This window comes from Coregonus clupeaformis, chromosome 17 (assembly GCF_020615455.1).
Source record: "Coregonus clupeaformis isolate EN_2021a chromosome 17, ASM2061545v1, whole genome shotgun sequence".
Lineage (NCBI taxonomy): Eukaryota > Metazoa > Chordata > Actinopteri > Salmoniformes > Salmonidae > Coregonus > Coregonus clupeaformis.
In genome coordinates, this window is record NC_059208.1 from 35,674,717 (window position 1) to 35,692,974 (window position 18,258).

At 47.9% G+C, this 18,258-nt stretch overlaps 1 protein-coding gene across 5 annotated transcripts in view; it reads right to left on the reverse strand.

The window, feature by feature from the left end:
• The window catches only part of LOC121586317 (histone-lysine N-methyltransferase ASH1L-like), a 54,152-nt gene extending 36,446 nt beyond the window's left edge, over positions 1-17,706 (reverse strand). For 4 of the 5 annotated variants that reach the window (XM_041902917.2, XM_045226304.1, XM_045226303.1 and 1 more), the window contains exons 1-4: positions 16,445-17,706; positions 11,607-12,379; positions 6,155-10,616; positions 512-1,151 (exon numbers count right to left, since the gene is read on the reverse strand). In XM_041902917.2, coding sequence (XP_041758851.1) covers positions 512-1,151; positions 6,155-10,616; positions 11,607-12,176 — 5,672 coding nt within the window. In that variant the 5' untranslated portion in view covers positions 12,177-12,379; positions 16,445-17,706. The remainder of the gene's footprint in view (positions 1-511; positions 1,152-6,154; positions 10,617-11,606; positions 12,380-16,444) is intronic. The other variant, XM_045226302.1, reaches the window with a different exon arrangement.
• Positions 17,707-18,258: the final 552 nt, after the last annotated feature.

The following is an 18,258-nucleotide window of genomic DNA, read 5'->3' on the forward strand; positions in this document are numbered from 1 at the left end:
GCTCCGTGATGTCGTCATGGAGTAGTGGAAGAGGACTCCAGTGGCAACCTGTGAAGCTCTGGTGAACTCCATTCCCAAGAGGGTTAAGGCAGTGCTGGAAAATGATGGTGGCCACACAAAATATTGACACTTTGGGCCCAATTTCGACATTTTCACTTTTGTTGTGTTGTGTTATTTTGAGGGGACAGCAAATGTACACTGCTATACAACCTGTACACTCACTACTTTACATTGTAGCAAAGTGTCATTTCTTCAGTGTTGTCACATGAAAAGATATACTCAAATATTTACAAAAATGTGAGGGGTGTACTCACTTTTGTGAGATACTGTATATATATATATATATATATATATATATATATATATATATATATACATATACACACACACACACAGCTGCTAAGATCTAAGATTAGCGCTGCCTATGGAAGTAAACTGCATCATGATCACGGTGCTCAACATTCATTGTCGAGGCTACAATCAAGTGTTGGCCTGGTGGTGGTGGTTTTACCTGCGAAAGCAGTGCAGCTCCTCTTGGGTGAGCCAACCACTTCCTCCCTCGGCTCTGGCCCTCATCCCCAGGCCTCCCAGGTTCTCCTCCCTGTCCAGCGCTCGTTCCTCCACCTCCTCCCCTTCCTCCTCCTCCTCTTCATCCTCCTCGTCCCTGTCTCTCTCCCAGTGCTTCCTCTTCTGACCTTTCCTGAACTGGCCCTGGACCACCGACTCGATCGCGTCCGTCACAGTGTCCCCCTTCCACGTTCCTCCTCCTCGGTCCCGGTGCCTGGTCTGGGTCACTTCGGCCAGAGGGGGCGGCGACGGGGGCGGGGAAGGCAGGGGATACTTCCTGGGGCGCCCGGGGCCCCTCTTCTTGACCACGTTGTTGCCTGTCCTCGCCTGTCTCTGGAGCTTCTTGGCGCGGAGGATCTTGTTGACATGGTGCAGGCTGTGTTTGGAGGGCTGGGCCCGGTGGGAGTGGTGCGGCGGGGAGGCATCATCGTCCAGGCAGCAGCCCTGGGATGGCGAGTCGTGGCCACAGTGAGAGAGGCAGGCGGAGGAGGAAGAGTGTAACAGAGGAGTGTGGTGGTGGTGTTGCCTGAGGTGGTCCTCAGGGGTAGAGTGGTCGGCTCGGGTCTGGACACCTGATGTACTGCCTGCACAGAAACAGACAAAGAGAGAGAAGAGGGGGAATTAGATGATGAACATAGGAATAAGCTGCAACGTGACACTTATGAACTTGTATTTATTATCCAGTCCAAGCCCTAGCTTAGTTCCACTGTTAGGCCTACATCTTGTCTCTGTCGGTCTTGTAATGCTGTCTAATAATTATCAAGGCTTAATATTAAATTGAAAGGAAAATAATACATTTGCCATTGACATCCACTGCCAATTCCCTCACCAAAATGCAGTTCATTACAGATAAACATATAGGCTAAGCCCACCTCACCAAACTGAAATACTATGTCACGTAATGAACAATAACTTCATACTTTTTCAGCTTTTCCTTTCAAGCCATAAAGTGTTGCATTTAGTCCACTCACATTAGTGAACGGTCCTACTACATGTAAAGGGGGACTGTGTCACTCCCCATCCCCCCTGCTGCCTCTCCACTCTTTTCTCTCCTCTGGTTCACTCTGCGTGGTTCTTCCCACCCTCCACCCTCTGCCTCCCTGCCTACTAGGCTACCTCCATGGTGGTGGTGGTAGTGTAGTCTGTGACCGCAGGACGACCCTGTGTCCTGAGCTCTAATCCTGGATTACCCTGGCTGGGTTCAAACTACACCATGCTGCCTCACCAGGAGCCTTCCACCCAGCGTGCCTGGCCTCCTCACACAGAGTACACACACACTTATCTCAGTCAGGCAGCTTGATGAAGCTGAATCGTTACCCAAAGCACCCAGTCTTCCCTGTTCATCTATATTAGCTGAGAGCAGGTGTAGTGTGTACACAGGGATCTAAGACAGACGCAGCCTTTCAGTTTGATAGTTTTTGATGGGGAAGGAAGCCTACCAAATATAGCCTGTAACAAAACGTCCAGCTCTACTACCACGGCGAGTCAACTATTCTTATGGAAATAGAACATCTCGCTGGACATCCTACAAGGCTACAATGACAACCACACAAAAAGCAGGGCCAGTTTAAGTAATTATGGGGGTTTTGCTGCCAAGCCCTTAATCACTGGTTAGGGCTATCTAATGTCAGGGCCGGTGGAGGGCAGATGTACATACAGGGGATGGCATTGTGTTCCTCCAAGGGATTTCTAAAGGACATACAGTACCAGTCAAAAGTTTGGACACACCTACTCATTCAAGGGTTTTTCTTTATTTTGTATATTTTACAATAATAGTGAAGACATCAAAACTATGAAATAACAATCATGTAGTACCAAAAAAAGTGTTAAACAAATATATTTTATATTTGAGATTCTTCAAATAGCCACCCTTTGCCTTGATGACAGCTTTGCTCACTCTTGGCATTCTCTCAACCAGCTTCATGAGGTAGTCACCTGGAATGCATTTCAATTAACAGGTGTGCCTTCTTAATAGGTAATGTGTGGAATTTCTTTCCTTCTTAATGCGTTTCAGCCAATCAGTTGTGTTGTGACAAGGTATACAGAAGATAGACATATTTGGTAAAAGACCAAGTCCATATTATGGCAAGAACAGTTCAAATAAGCAAAGAGAAATGACAGTCCATCATTACTTTAAGACATGAAAGGTCAGTCAATACGGAATATTTCAAGAACTTTGAAAGTTTCTTTAAGTGCAGTCGCAAAAAACATCAAGCGCTATGAAACTGGCTCTCATGAGGACCGCCACAGGAATGGAAGACCCAGAGTTACCTCTGCTGCAGAGGATAAGTTCATTTGAGTTACCAGCCTCAGAAATTTCAGACCAAATAAATGCTTCACAAAGTTCAAGTCACAGACATATCTCAACATCAACTGTTCAGAGGGGACTGTGTGAGTCAGGCCTTCATGGTCGAATTTCTGCAAAGAAACCACTACTAAAGGTCACCAATAAAAAGAAGAGACCTGCTTGGGCCTAGAAACACGAGCAATGGACATTAGACCGGTGGAAAGTTCCAACTGCCATGTCTTTGTGAGACGCGGTGTAGGTGAACGGATGATCTCTTCATGTGTGGTTCCCACAGTAAAGCATGGAGGAGGAGGTGTTATGGTGTGGGGGTGCTTTGCTGGTGACACTGTCTGTGATTTATTTAGAATTCAAGGCACACTTAACCAGCATGGCTACCACAGCATTCTGCAGCGATACACCATCCCATCTGGTTTGGGCTTAGTGGGACTACCATATGTTTTTCAACAGGACAATGACCCAACACACCTCCAGGCTGTGTAAGGGATATTTTACCAAGAAGGAGAGTGATGGAGTGCTGCATCAGATGACCTGGCCTCCACAATCCCCCGACCTCAACCCAATTAAGATGGTTTGGGATGAGTCAGACGGCAGAGTGAATGAAAAGCAGCCAACAAGTGCTCAGCATATGTGGGAACTCCTTCAAGACTGTTGGAACTCCTTCAAGACTGCATTCCAGGTGAAGATGGTTGAGAGAATGCCAAGAGTCTAAAATATAACCTATATTTTGATTTGTTTAACACTTGTTTGGTTACTACAAAAATAATGACAAACCCTTGAATGAGGTGTGGCCAAACTTTTGACTGGTACTGTAGTTAAGCACGAGGGCGTGGGGTATATGGCCAATATACCACGGCTAAGGGCTGTTCTTGTGCACAACGCAACCATATACAACAAACCCCCGAGGTGCCTTATTGCTATTATAAACTGGTTACCAACGTAATTAGAAAAGTAAAAAGTAATTTTTAGTCCTACCCGTGGTATACAGTCTGATATACCATGGCTTTCTGCCAATCAGCATTCAGGGCTCGAACCACCCCGTTTATAATGATTCATTGAACACTGTGATTCAGCAGAGATAACTTCAAATTGGCCTGGTATGCACAGCCATGAGTGGCAGTATTGATTCCAGGGTTATGTATCCATGCAGTGACCACTTTACAAACCACCATATGGCATAGTGAGCACTGAACACTGTGAGTCCCAAATGGCACCCTATTCCCTATACAGCGCACTACTTTTAACAAGGTCCATTTGAGATGCACATAGTGTTCAGTGCTCACTATGCCATATGGTGCTTTGTAAAGTGGTCACTGCATGGATACATAACCCTGGAATCAATACTGCCACTCATGACTATGCATACCAGGCCAATTTCACTACTTATTGCCAAGAAATGAAGCTAAGCGGACATCATCCAATCAAAACAGAAACCTGAATTCTTGAGGCACTAGCAGCATAACTATTTTTGGAAGTAAATTTGGTGCACAATTGAATAACCTTCACAATGTCAGATTTAATTTGGGTTGAATTCCAAAATTAGTACAAAGAAAGATTTTGGTGCAGAACTCACATTCGGAGCAATAAATAGCACAGGGATTTTGAATGCTCTCAAAAAAGTCATTTTCCATCAATGCAAATAGCCTAAACACTGCAGAAGAATCCCTCACTTTGATGATGCACACACTAGTACTGTGCTACGCTAGATTTCAGCAAGACACTGGTACTGTAGTCTCAGACTCTAGACACTGACACTGTAGGCTAACATTATACAATGAGCTCCAAACATATTGGGACAGTGACAAATGTTTTGTTGTTTTGGCTCTGTAATACAGCACTTTGGAATGAAATGATACTATGACTGAGGATAAAAGTGCAGACTGTCAGCTTTAATTTTCATCCATATCGGGTGAACCGTTTAGAAATGACAGCAGTTTTTGTACATAGTCCCCCCATTTTAGGGGACCAAAAGTATTGGGACAAATTCACTTATATGTGTATTAAATTAGTCAAAAGTGTAGTATTTGGTCCCATATTTCTGGCACCCAATGATTACATTTGTTTTGGTTGTGTTTCAGATTATTTTGTGCCCAATAGAAATGAATGGTAAATAATGTATTGTGTCATTTTGAAGTCGCTTTTAATGAATACTGAACAAATATAAAACGCAACATGCCACAATTTCATATAAGGAAATAAGTCAATTGAAAAAAAATCATTAGGCCCTAATCTATGGATGATCTTCACATAATTGGGCAGGGTTGCAGCCATGGGTGGTCCTTGGCGGGCATAGGCCTACCCACTTGGTAGCCAGGTCAACCCACTGGGGAACCAGGCCCAGCCAATCAGAATTAGTTTTCGCCCACAAAAGGGCTTTATTACAGACAGAACCCCCCCCAACCCCCAACGATCCCGCAGGTGAAGAACACGGATATGGCGGTCCTGGGCTGGCGTGCTTACACGTGGTCTGCGGTTGTGAGGTCGGTTGGAAGGACTGCCAAATTCTCTAAAACGACGTTGGAGGTGGCTTAAGGTAGAGAAATTAACATTCAGTTCTCTGGCAACAGCTCTGGTAGGCATTCCTGCAGTCAGCATGCCAATTGCACGCTCCCTCAAAACTTGAGACATCTGTGGCATTGTGTTGTGACAAAACTGCACATTTTAGAGTGGCCTTTTATTGTCCCCAGCACAAGGTGCACCTGTGTAATGATCATGCTGTTTAATCAGCTTCTTGATATGCCACACCTGTCAGGTGGATGGACTATCTTCGCAAAGGAAAAATGCTCACTAAAAGGGATGTAAACAAATTAGTGCAAAATATTTGAGATAACTAAGCTTTCTGTGCGTGTGGAAAATGTCTGGGATTTTTTATTTCAGCTCATGAAACTAACACTTTACATGTTGCGTTTATATTTTTGTTCAGTGTAAATAAGAATAAGGTTTCTAAACACTTCTACATTAATGTGGACGCTACCATGAAGGATAATCCTGAATGAATAATGATGAGTGAGAAAGTTATAAAATTTACCATTCATTTCCATTGGGCACAAAATAATCTGAAACAACCAAAACAAACAGCAAAAGCATCCAACAAGTTCCTAAATTAAGCTGACAGTCTGCACTTTAACCACTTTAACCTTTAGTCATTGTAGAATTTCAAATCCAAAGTGCTGGAGTACAGAGCCAAAACAAACAAAACATTTTCACTGTCCCAACACTTTGAGCTCACTGTATTTCAGCATCTCACTCTCTTTAACAGAAAGCCCTGTCACAATGACTCACCCGTCTCTCTCCTCTCTGCTGACGAGGAGTGCTCCTTTCTCAGCGTCCGCTCCATCCGGGTGAAGTTAGAACTCTCTGCCGCCCCTCCCTTCCTGCCTCGGCCTCCTCTCAGCAAGGTACGGGTCAGGGCGGTGGCGAACAGGTTGGTGTGGTGCGGGGGGTCCTGGGAGTTGGGATCCGTCTTGTCTGTGGGCGTGATGGGTTCCTCGTCTTCCTCCTCGCTGTCTGAGCAGCCCGCCGGGTCTTCTCCCTGGCCATCTGTGAACGGGCCCTGGCTGGCCCCAGCGGGGTTCCGTGAGAGCTTAGCGTAGTCTGCCTCGGCGCTGCCCATCCTGAACCAGGACTCTACGGGTTGGTGGCCCCGGGGCCCGGCACTGCCCTGGGCCAGGCGAGAGGGCCCCAGGCAGGACAGGGATGTCTCCTTGCGCTTGTACCTCTCGGCTGAGGAAGAGGAGGACGAGGAAGGGGAGTTGGCTGAGGTGGCCGTGGCTTGTTTGTTGGCACTGGTGGTAGTAGGGGTGGAGTCTCTTCCAAAGCGGCAGCGCTGCAGAGATTCGGCCATTCCGGCCCCGCTGGCTCCGCGTTCTCCCCTTCCTGACCCCGGGCTCTCTGAAATTCCCGCTCCGCCTCGGCTCTCTCCTCCTCCCTCTTCCCCGTCCTCCTCGGCACAGCGCTCTCGGTGTTTGTGTCTGTGTTTGTGTTTGTGATGCCAGCCGAACGACAGCTCTGAGGACATGGCCGGGTAGAGTACGGGAGACCGGCCCCCACCCAGGAACTCCTGTCTCAGCAGCTTGTGTTTCTTCTTGTGAAATTTGGAGGGGTTGAGCAGGAGGTGTGACGGGTGGTGGTGGTGCACGTAGGAGGGGGGAGGTGGTGGGGGGAAGGAGGGGGAGTGATGGGAGTGGTGAGATGGGGCAGAGTGGGGGTTCTGGTGATGGGGGTGGGGGTACAGGGCACTGGCTGGGGGGTATCCTCTGTAGTAGCCCAGACCAAGGGGACCTGAGGAGTATGGAACACCGTAGGACGGGTGGTAGAACCCACCGCTAGATAGAGGGAACCCCAGCCCATGAACGAATGGTACGTCTGACATGGACTCCCGCAGCTTGGGAGGGCGCCCGCGTTTCTTCTTCAGGTCTGGCTTGCGGACGTAGTGCAGAGAGTCACAGGGGTATGAGGGGTGGGGGGAGTAGTAGCCACTGAAGTTTATCCTGAAGATGGTGGGAAGCAGGTCTCTGTGTAGGTAGTGATGCGGAGGGGGGCCACCAGCGCCTCCTATTGCCCCAGCGGCCCTGCCACCCACCCCTGGTACTCTGCCCGCCCCTGCAGCTCCTGGGGGCATCCCCAGCCCACTGCCCAGTCTGAGCGCAGGGGTGCGGTGCGCTATCCGGATCTCACTCAGCCTCACCACAATCTCATCCAGCTCGGCCAGAAAGTCAGGGTCCTGGCGCCGGGAGCGCAGCTGCAGGAACTTCTTCTTGCGTTTACGCTTCTGCCTCTTTAGCTTGTCGTAGCCCGGGCAGCCGTGGCTCCGGCGCTTGCATTTGTGCTTGTGTTTCTCTTTGTGGCCCACTAGTGCAGAGGGAGGGGCCGCCGGGTGGGGCCTGCGGGGGTCTGGTGAGGACCTCGCCCCCAGTGGTGACGGAGAGGGCGAGGGATGCTCCAGCAGCATTGAGGACGAGTGTCTTAGTCCACCGCGAGGGTTTAGCCCAACCCCTACCCCCACGGCTGAGCCCATCACCCCTGGCATTAGCAGTCCGCTGGCCATCCCAGGTGGCATCCCCGCATTGCCCAGGCCACTTGCCCCTCCGGCCTTCTCCCCCCGGTCAGAAGTGCTGTTGTTGTCTGTTCCTATGCCGCTGTCGCTGGGTACAGTCTCCTCACTGTGAGACTCACTGACGGGCGAGGGGGTGGCTTCCTTCAGCTCACTCAGAGGTGCAGGGGAGGTGGGGTGGAGGGGCCTAGGAGGGGATAACTTACGGTAGTGGTAGTGCTGCCTGTAATGGTGGTGGTGGTGATGGTAGCCACGGCACGACTTCTTCTGGGAGGCCACAGCAGCCGATGAGCCCAGAGGGCCCAGAGTGCGAGGGGAGGGGGCTGAGAACGTCGGGGGAGGGAAGGGGAACGAGTGGTGGCCGTGGCTGTGGAAGTGCGGGTGCGTCAGGAAGTGCACTGCCCCCGGCGCCACAAAGCAGGCGTCACTGATGGGGCTCTGGCCTCCGCTGGACTGGGAGAGCGAGGGGGAGGGGAACACCTCGGCGGACGGGAGCTGGTGCTGCTGCTGAGACTGGGACTGATGGTGGTGGAGGGGCGACGTGGTGTTTGGGGACAGGAAAGGTCCCTCAGGGGGTGGTGTTGGAGCTGCCAAAGAGGGATTTATTGGCGCTTTAGGTTTGCGCCCCCTCCTTTTCCCCATGTATATCGTCCCCTTTTTGCTTACGTTAATCTGGGGTCCCAGTTTGCCTCCAAAAGACGCAGCCAAGGAGGATAGAGACTGGGTTGCAGCTGCTACCTGGCCCACCACCCCACTGGCAGTTCCTCTGGGGGGCTCCTGCTCTGGTCCAGACCCTGGTCCTAACAGGATCTGGCTGAGGAACCGTTTGCGTTTGACACTCTTCATCTTATTGATCTTGCCTATGATGGTCTTCATGATGAGCTGCCCGTTGCCCTTGGTCCGGAACTGTTTCCCGTCCCCCGCTTCCGGTGCCAGAGTGGGGGGCTGACCCTCCTGCGGCAAGGTAGGGGGCAGGCGTTTGGGTCGTCCCCGCTTCCTGGGCATAGGTTTGGGAGGATTAAGATCTACCTCTGGGTGGAGAACAGGGGGGTCCTGCTCCTCTTTCGACTTGTGTAAAGAAAATACCTTAGAGGGTGCCAGTTTGTGAGGGGGACGTCCCCGAGTGGGGGCGTCCAGCCTGGGCATTTTAGACTTGGGACGTCCCCTTTTCCTGGCTGGCTGAGGAAAGAGTTGAGACACGGCGGGAGGCTTGACCTTATTGGGGTTAGGAGGCCGTCCTACAGGCCTGCGTATGGGCGGGGGAGTATCAAGGCCTGAGGAGGATAAAGGCATGATGGTTTCGCACTGGTCAACGGGGCTGCCCTGGCCCGCCCTCTGTGTCCGGTTCCCTACTCTGGTCCAGCGGGGCTTTCTGCCTCGCCGCTTCTTCAGGGGTTTGTTCTCCTGCTCTGGGGGAGAGCCCGGTGACTCGTCTCCAGGGGACTCGTCTCTGAGAGGAGGGGGTGAATGGTCGCCGGCGGGCTCTGGCGGCGAGGCAGTCTGTCTCACAGACTCCGGAGGACTGGAGGTACCGCTGGTGTGACCGTCCCTTTCCCTGTTGGGACTGCGTTTACTGGGGTTGGGACTGCGTTTAATGGGGTTGGGACTGCGTTTACTGGGGCTCGAGCTCTTGCTTCTCTCCCCTCTGAGTGACTGATTAGCCCCCTTGTCCTTGGCCTCCTGCTTGCCTGATGCTGAAGGAAGGGAGCATTTGGTTAAGTCTCTGGGGCCGTTCCGGTCACGCTCCTGCTCCCTCTCACTGCTCTCCCTCTCCTCTGCCTGGGAGGGAATGTCTCGGTCTCGGGAGTGGTGTCCTTGAGAGGCAGGGGAGCCCTGGCGACTTGGCACGCTCCCTGTCCTCTTCTCTGAAGAGGAGCAGGATGACAAACGAGGTGGTGAGGAGGAAGAGGAGGAGGCAGAGTGGGGCAGTGGGCAGTGAGTGAGACGTGACTGTAGCGGCTTCGCGCCATTACTGTTGCTGTCGTTGTTGTTGTCCTTTGAAGTTGTTGCCAGGCGGTTGTTGCCGCCGCCATAAGTTAGTGCGGGACTGCTGCTGCGACTGCTGTTGCTGTTGTTGCCAGACTTGCTGGCCCCATCTGCCTCCTCTTTCCCAGGCGGGGTGGATGACTTCTCCAGAACACTGTCTTTATTGTTCCGGGAGCCATAGGGGCGGCCAGGAGGGCGTGAGACGGGAGTGGGTGGAGCTAAGTGGACCGCTCTAGAATAGGTCGCCCTGTTGGCCATAGCGCGGTCTCGCTGCTTAGGGGTGGGGGCCATAAAATTAGAAGTGGTGTGGGTGGTGAGAGAGGGAGTTATTTTGGGGGGTTTCACTTTGGTGGATTTTGAGGGAGGGCAGGTGGCGATGAGTTGCGCTAGTTTCTCAGTGACAGTAGGAGCGCCCCAACTAGGAACGCCCCGGTCCTTCTCCCTCAGACCCTCACTGCTGTAAGTGTACCCAGGAGGTTTGGTAGCGGCTTCCACGCTGGGTTCCGGTGATGGGGGCGCAGGAGGGGAGGGCGAGGAGGTCGGAGACTTGGTTTGGGGCGTGGGCGTCTTCTTCCCAGAGGCATGGTGCGTTTTGCCGTCTGCCAAAGGACGGTGAAGATTCAGGGGTCTCTCCATAGAGGCTGCGGATTTCCCGTCCGACTTCGCCTCAGATTTGTCCGACTTGCAGGCCAGTTTTGGAAGACCCTGCGAAAAGAGAATACAAATATTAAAATCTAATGCCATTTCTTGCAGAATTATAAGGCCAACCCATTTCACAGAAAGGTAGTTCCCAGAAAGGTATCGTTGTGTTTCACTAAAAATTAAAAAAAATTAAAAAATGTTGAACTATTTGTAATCTTCTGATATGCATCCAAACCCAGGCAATGCTTTCTGGTAATTATCTAGAACAGAAAACATAATTGAAAAAATTAAGCTCAGAAAGAAGCATTTGACAACCACATAAAGCAGGCTTAAAGCACAACCCTGTCAATAAGGCAACCTAGACGGTCTAGATGGAATCCAATCAGGTTTTGTTTATCCCTATGTAAACTGTAGTTCATTGATGGGATTTCCTATCCACTACTGCTTCCCAGTTCTGCCCAGAGGGGAAGATCCTCTAGACCAGGGCTCTCCAACCCTGTTCCTAGAGAGCTACCGTCCTAAAGGATTTCACTCTAACCCTAATCTAGCACACTTCATTCTAATAATTAGCTGGTTGATAAGTTGAATCATGTTAGTTATAGCGGAGGTTGGATCAAAAATCTACAGGAGGATAGCTCTCCAGGAACAGGGTTGGAGAGCCCTGCTCTAAACTCAAAATGTATTTGGGACAGAGCAGAGGAGAGCAGAGGAGAGGAGCAGGGATCGATTGGAAGGGGAGACAAGCCAGAATGGGACACAAAGAGAATACAGACAAAGAAACTGAGATTATTGTTTAAAATATGAAGCAAATCGGCTTTACAAGTAACAAATATAATTTGTGAATTCAAACCAGTGAAACAGTGTTGGAAGAAATGGAAATGTTATCATATGTGTGAACTGGCTGTCAGTATTGCGTTGCCTCTTTTTGGCACAGTCCAAAGCAAGACACGTCTTGTGCAATTCCTAATAGTCTCTTTAGTTAGGCTTCCTTGTTTGACAGGGATATGGTTTTTTGATCAAAGTCCTAGCATAATACATGCTTGCCTTGCTTACCCGTTTAGCTGGAGTAATCCCATTCACTGGAATGGGTGAAGTGGTAGAACGAGCAGGAACAGGTGGAGGAGGAGTAGGGGCAGCAACAGCAGAGGGAGATGAAGACGGTGGGGTGGGTCGGTTCATGCCAGGACTCTGCTCTCTCTCTCTGCCGTGTGGTGGGCTCTGGGTCTGGTTGCCCCCGTCGCCTGTCCCTACTCCTACGCGGTTCCCCCGGCCACCTCCGCGCCCGCTGGGTCTCACGGTGGCCCTAAAGGCCGGCCGACACACGTAGTTCTCCAGAATCTTGGGTGGCTTCTTCATACGTTTTGCCTGCAGGCCGATCTTGAGTTTGACGTTGCCCTCATGGAGGCTAGTCTCTTTGACAGAGAACTGGGGTGGCTGCTGCTCACCGGAGCCCCCTCCTCCACCTGCAGCAGAAGAGGAGTCCGTCTGCGACCCCTCTCTCTCCTTCTTCTTCTCCTCTGCATCTTTCTTCCCACCTCCTCCTTCCTTCTCTCGCTCCCCTGGGGGAGCAGTGGTGGGGAGGGGGGGTGGAGTAGCAGGCCCCCCCTGAGTCCTCTGATCCATCAGAGATTTAGGGGGTGAGGGGTGACTTGGGAGGGATGTTTTGGACGCCAGGTACAGTTTCTAGGGAAAAGCTGAGGTGCAGGAGACGGGATAGGGGTGAAGGGGGAAAGGGGATGGGGGTATTGGGGATGCTGAAAAGCAATCCTTGTTTGGTGGCTTTGCTCCCTTCCTGGCTGCCCAGCCCTCTTTCTCCGTCCTTCAAGCTGTAGAGAAAGAAGGGTAGAGATGGGAGGGGGAAGGACAGGGTGGGGAATAGTAAAGACAAGAGTTTGATATTAGTCAACAGTTAACTGAGGAGATTTTATCCAAAACAAAATACATTTCTAAGCACTACAAGGCATCCTTTACCATAGCGAGGGAGGAGACGAGACAAAGGTGAAATATTTGTATAATCTATTTGCTTAGTGGCTGTCCTTCTTCCCTAGGTGACTTTTTATGGATGTGTTCGTCCTTACAGCTTCCCTCAATCTGTGACCTATTTAGACAGCTGGGCGTCTATTCGACAAGAGAGGTGCAGTTCTGATGCTCAAGGACTCAATAACAGCCATCCACCTGAGAACTACAACTCCCAACAGCCCTCCAGGTCTATCTGCCACTATCAAACGTCTCAGAGTAGGAGCGCTGGTTTAGGATCCGTTTTTTCTTTTAGATCACAACGAATAAGAATACATGGGACAGTGGGGACCTGATCCTAGATCAGCACTGACTTCTGCGTTCTGACCCTCAGATATGGTTACAGAGCATTATGGATACTGTAGTACATCATGCTACAGACCCCACCACCACTACCCAGGTGATTTGTGATAAGCTGCTAAACGAACCATCCCCCATGGATCTCTTATTAGTTTTATTGAAAATGTGTCTCAGAATGCTCAGTGTAGTGCTGCGGCAAAGTTCCCATTTGTGTTCTCGGAGGACGGAAGCGTCCATATGAAAGAAATGGTCTGCTCCGGCTCCCTACGGCCACTGAGTGATTTAATGCGGGCTCGCCCAAAGCAGGTGCTTTCTCCGAGTGAAGTCATTTGGAGGCGATTCAGAACTGTGATCTCAGCACATTGGGCTCTCCGGGGGACAGAGGATCCGGCCGCTGTTCCCAAACCCTCTGGAGCGGCCAATGAGAGAGAGCAGCATGCTGATGGTTTCTGTGTGCCTGCCCTACTGTGGCAGAAAGCACTAACAGATTCACTTAGTGGAGCCAGAGCGTGCGTCGGGAAAGTCATCCGATAAAGCAGTCAGAGTGCTAAAATCGACAATGTTCAGAAGCTTGCGAGACTACTTGTTCTGGATTGTTTTATTAGTAGCTAGTAGGGCTTGGAGGAGGCAGGCGCTTTCTGCAAAATCACAATAACTGTGGTCCAGAACTTGGAGTCTTGCCTGTGTTTCCCAATGCCCACTTCTCTATGTTTACTTCAATTACTCACTCCATTTTGCCTCAAACTTCCACCACATACACTGCTGCTACTCACTGTTTATTATCTATGCAGTCACTTTACCCCTACCTACATGTACAAATTACCTCGACTAACCTGTACCCCACACACATTGACTCTGTACCGGTACCCCCTGTATATAGCCTCGGTATTGTTATTTTATTGTGTTACTTTATTTATTTTTTAGTTCAGTTTATTTAGCAAATATTTTCTTAACTATATTTCTTGAACTGCATTGTTGGTTAAGTGCTTGTAAGTAAGTAAGCAAGCATTTCATGGTAAGGTCTACACCTGTTGTATTCGGCGCATGTGACAAATAACATTTGATTTGACATACCACACTCAAATCACACCTCCCTCCATTCTACCTTCTCTCTCTCTCCTCCTCTCTTTCACTCTAGGAACAGCAGACAAACTTCAGTTGCTGTTTTCCTACTAATCGAAAACACATCTCTCCCCCCACCCTCCCCTCGCTCTCCCTTTTCCCCATGTCCCCCACTCTGACAATCATTCCCCTCTTTCTTCGATTCTCGCTGCTTCAAGAAGTGTTAGTCAGAGTTCCAATTCATTATGTAGCTTCCGCTGATCTGAGTTCTGGTATTCCAAAAATAAGCTGTTGTAGTAGCAAGGGATGTAAATGGCTACTGACAAGAGTAAAGCCTGACAGTGAGTCAAAACATCTCTCCCACTCTTCTACAGTCTAACAAGGTGTTTTGCTTGAACAGAACTACACTATGCCCATTACCTAGTTCAATATTTCCAAACATACTGACCAAAGACTACTTTTTTTTTCTTTCTGCATTTTAGGTCTACATCTCAACATACCAAAATGCTGATGGAGAGCAGCTCTAATGTGTCCTTCTCTGCCCCTACACTAACGGTCATTCTCTGGTCAGTGGGACAGTTATTCTCAGGACAGTGAAATTATGTATTAGCCTCCTACTCAAGAGATACAATTAACATTCAGAAAGACTACTCCTACTGAAGTTACAGAAGGAAATGTCACATTCTTTCTATTAGGTTACACTTCAACGTAGAGCTAATGTCATATGCACATAAAGAGATTTAGTAAAGTGATGTGGGGAATATTCATATTCCTACAAAAAGTTGGAGATCAAAGAATCGTTTCCAAACCAGGGAACAGCAGGTGACAAGAGCAAAGGGGAGGAATGACAGAATTCGCAGGAGAAACTCCTCATAGAATAACAACGACCGAGGAATACGGTGAAATGGGAACATAGTAAACAACTTGGAGAGACCCCTCCCCTCTCTCTCGCTCTCTTCTCCAACTCCCTCCCTCCTTTGCTCCCTCCTCACTTTAGCACACATTCATAACTTCTGATTTCCCAATGGCTTAGTATTGAAAGGAGCCTCGATAGCATTCTCAGGACAGGAGGACCGATCTCTAAACGTTTTCATTTTGAAACCATCATTGGACGTTGACTCAGTCAATTATTATACATATTTTCAAACTGTTATTAGTTAGTATCAGTTATTACAATAAATGAGACCAAAGCCTCAACAGCAGGTGATTTGAGCTTTACCTATGTGTTGTTGATAATAGACGGAGTAACTAGACTGCTTACTTCCTAAATTCACAACAAAACGACTACTGAACGATGTGACAAAACCAAATAGGCTACGGTTTCTGATTTTTCAGAAGAAACATGATAAATCGGGGTCTAAACGGCTGTATCATCATCAGCCCAAAACAAGTTCACTCAAATTATTTTGCCCGAGGTCCTTCGGGGGAGGCAGCGTGCCCCCTTTGCCAGTCATCCTGTTGAATGCACTTGTTGTGCGTAGCCTACAATAAAACTGCAGTGAACCATTCATAAAATAAGGTTAACTGAGGATGATACTCTGACTGTGAATATTTGCAGGTGATGTGAAAAGGTGTGCTTGTATAACATTATGGACAGGTGCAAATAATAAAGTAGTACAATAGTCCGTAAATCTTTGATGATGCATTCACTCACCTCTGTAGGAGTCCAAAAAGTTCAAAACTGTACTTCAGCACCACTAATAACAGGCTCTCATTGCCCTAACTTAAAGAGGAAGTCCATCACTTTTCAACCACATTTTCTTAATCTCCAGCACAATACCAGCGTCAACATATGTGCACATTTCTATATTTTGTAGAAGAAAAAAAATGATACCCTGTGATGTAACAGAAGCATTTTCTTTAGGACCTTTATATTTTTTACCATAGATCCGTGCTGTTTTGACATATGTAGACACTGGCTTGGTGCTGGAGGTGATGAATAGGAGGTTGAAAAGTGGCAGAATTACCCTTTAACCTATTAGTAAAATATAGTTTAACCTACAGTAAAATATAGCCTTGCTACACATACTGTCACTGAGTTAAAATGATTAGATTGTCAATTTTCAACATTGCTTGGCCATATCATCACATCCTCATCGCAAATGGTCCTTGCTATCCGGGATCCTTGAGACTTCCCTACCCCATTGAAGTTGACATTTTAAACGGTTAGGGTTGGTTAGGGTTATGGTTCGGGTACGGACGTCCCAAGGATCCTATAGCATTAACCCATCGCAAATAGCCTAACACGGTTTCAAAACATATCCTTGCGACGATTTCTGTGAAAAAAAATTACAATACGTGCAATGTAAAAGGGCCGAACACCTCTTTACAATATCAAATCACCTCGTGCGAGAACGTTAGATGGTTATATGCTGTAAAGATGGGTGCAGGGGTTTGTGAGCACAAGAGCTAACCATCAAAATACATATTGCATAATAAAGATTGATCATATGGATTGACAATATCAACAGCTACAATAGTCGCTAAATCTTTCAGATTATGCATCCACTCACCTCCGTAGGAGTACAAAAACAGTGTTCACATTATGTGGATCGAAATCCTCCCTTCGTGCGTATCAACATGGTCGCCACAGTATTTATGTTCCAACTGCTGATTTGTCAAAAACGCAAAGATGACAGAAATGTCTAAATTATACCTCCATTCCGATTTTGGGTGATCAATTATGAATTCTGACATGTACCCATTTCAAACTAATTTGCATCAACTGCAAACGTTTCGACTTGATAATAGTACTGCCGTTATAAGCAAAGTGGTCAGGTATAGCTAAAAAGCTAATATTCTAGTTATAGCTTAGTAGTTACCCAAACCGACGTCCTAACGCATGAGAATATAGTTTACAAGAGAAATATAACCAAAAACATAAAGTTATTAGTCAGACGCCAAAAGGCGATATATTATTACATTGTTGCCAATTCTATAAATATTTTTTGGGGAACGAGGCAACAAAATATTGCGAGTGCGGTAGTGACTTGATACAATGTATTCATTCAGAGAGGACGATGTAGATTTTCTATCAAGATATCAGTCGTCCAATAATAACCTATGTTACATTGTATCAATGGTGCTCAACTAGCAAGCCATCATCTGGGCTGCCTTGCTATAACTTGGATTTCTAGCAACGTGGCCGTACTTGTGGGAAATGTATCCATCTGACAGTGTTACATAATTTGATAGTCTCCGTTTTGTTTCATAAAGTTCACGAATAAGGAAATACACACTAAACCAAATAACTGAATAACCTGTCATTTTCGCTTAGCCACTCGTGCTAGCTTTGTAGCTAAAGCTAAACTATGACGGCTAACGATGCAATATAATTTAGCTAACAAGCTAGCGAGTCAGCTAGCTCAGCCATGCCTTATAAGAGTCTTCTATCGAAGGAGTAAAAGACAAATCCAATAGCAAAACTGCTAGCAATATTTATGGAAGCAGGTAGATTTAAATAAAAATAAAATAGATGCAGCGCTGTGTACGTTATAGAAAAGAAAAAAAAAACGAACTGTCAACAAAATGGCGGCTGCGTTGAATCAAGAGACCCGAAATGGATCTCCCTCTATTTCTTCCCCCTCGCCGTTTTTTTTTCCTCACAGCAATTGGTATACTTGATATCTCCAAACACGACTGGACTCTTCTCCAAGAAAACGTTAGCTGAGCCGAGACGTGTCGGAATGGGCCTCGGTCATTAATCGGGCCTCCATGTCTGCTAAGCCCGTATCGTTTCTGTCAGTACAACACGGGCATTCTCAGTCACACATGGAGGGAGGGGAGGGGAGGGAAGGAGACGGGCAGCGGGGTGAGGGTCGTCACTAGTTAAGACAGCCACAAAGTCATAAACCCCGCCTATAAATCTATATTTCTACAATTTATCTTCTTAAAATCTGATTTTAAACCTAAGCCTAACCACACTGCTAGCCTTATGCCTAACCCTAAATTAAGACCAAAAAGCTCATTTTTGTTTTCGTAAATGTTTACAATATAGCCAATGTACTTTGTGCCTGTGTTATCTAGTGGGAACCCGAGAGAAGGAGGCAGATGTTGTATGGTAGGCTACTGGACACTTTCTCAAGGCGGTGTTACACAAAATGCCCCTATTATTCTTTTATTTTTGTCTTTTGATACTGAAAGTGTAATGAAGAACTGCTGCAACAACGGCGTAGCAATGCGCTACGTGAACTGGCAGAAGAGATTCAACTTTCATGGTGTCTCTTTGTAATATAGCCTATTATTTACCTATTATTATGCATAATTGACAACCTTGCACGAGCAAACGAATGTGCGCTCGTGGATATGTTTATCCAAAGTGAAGGAT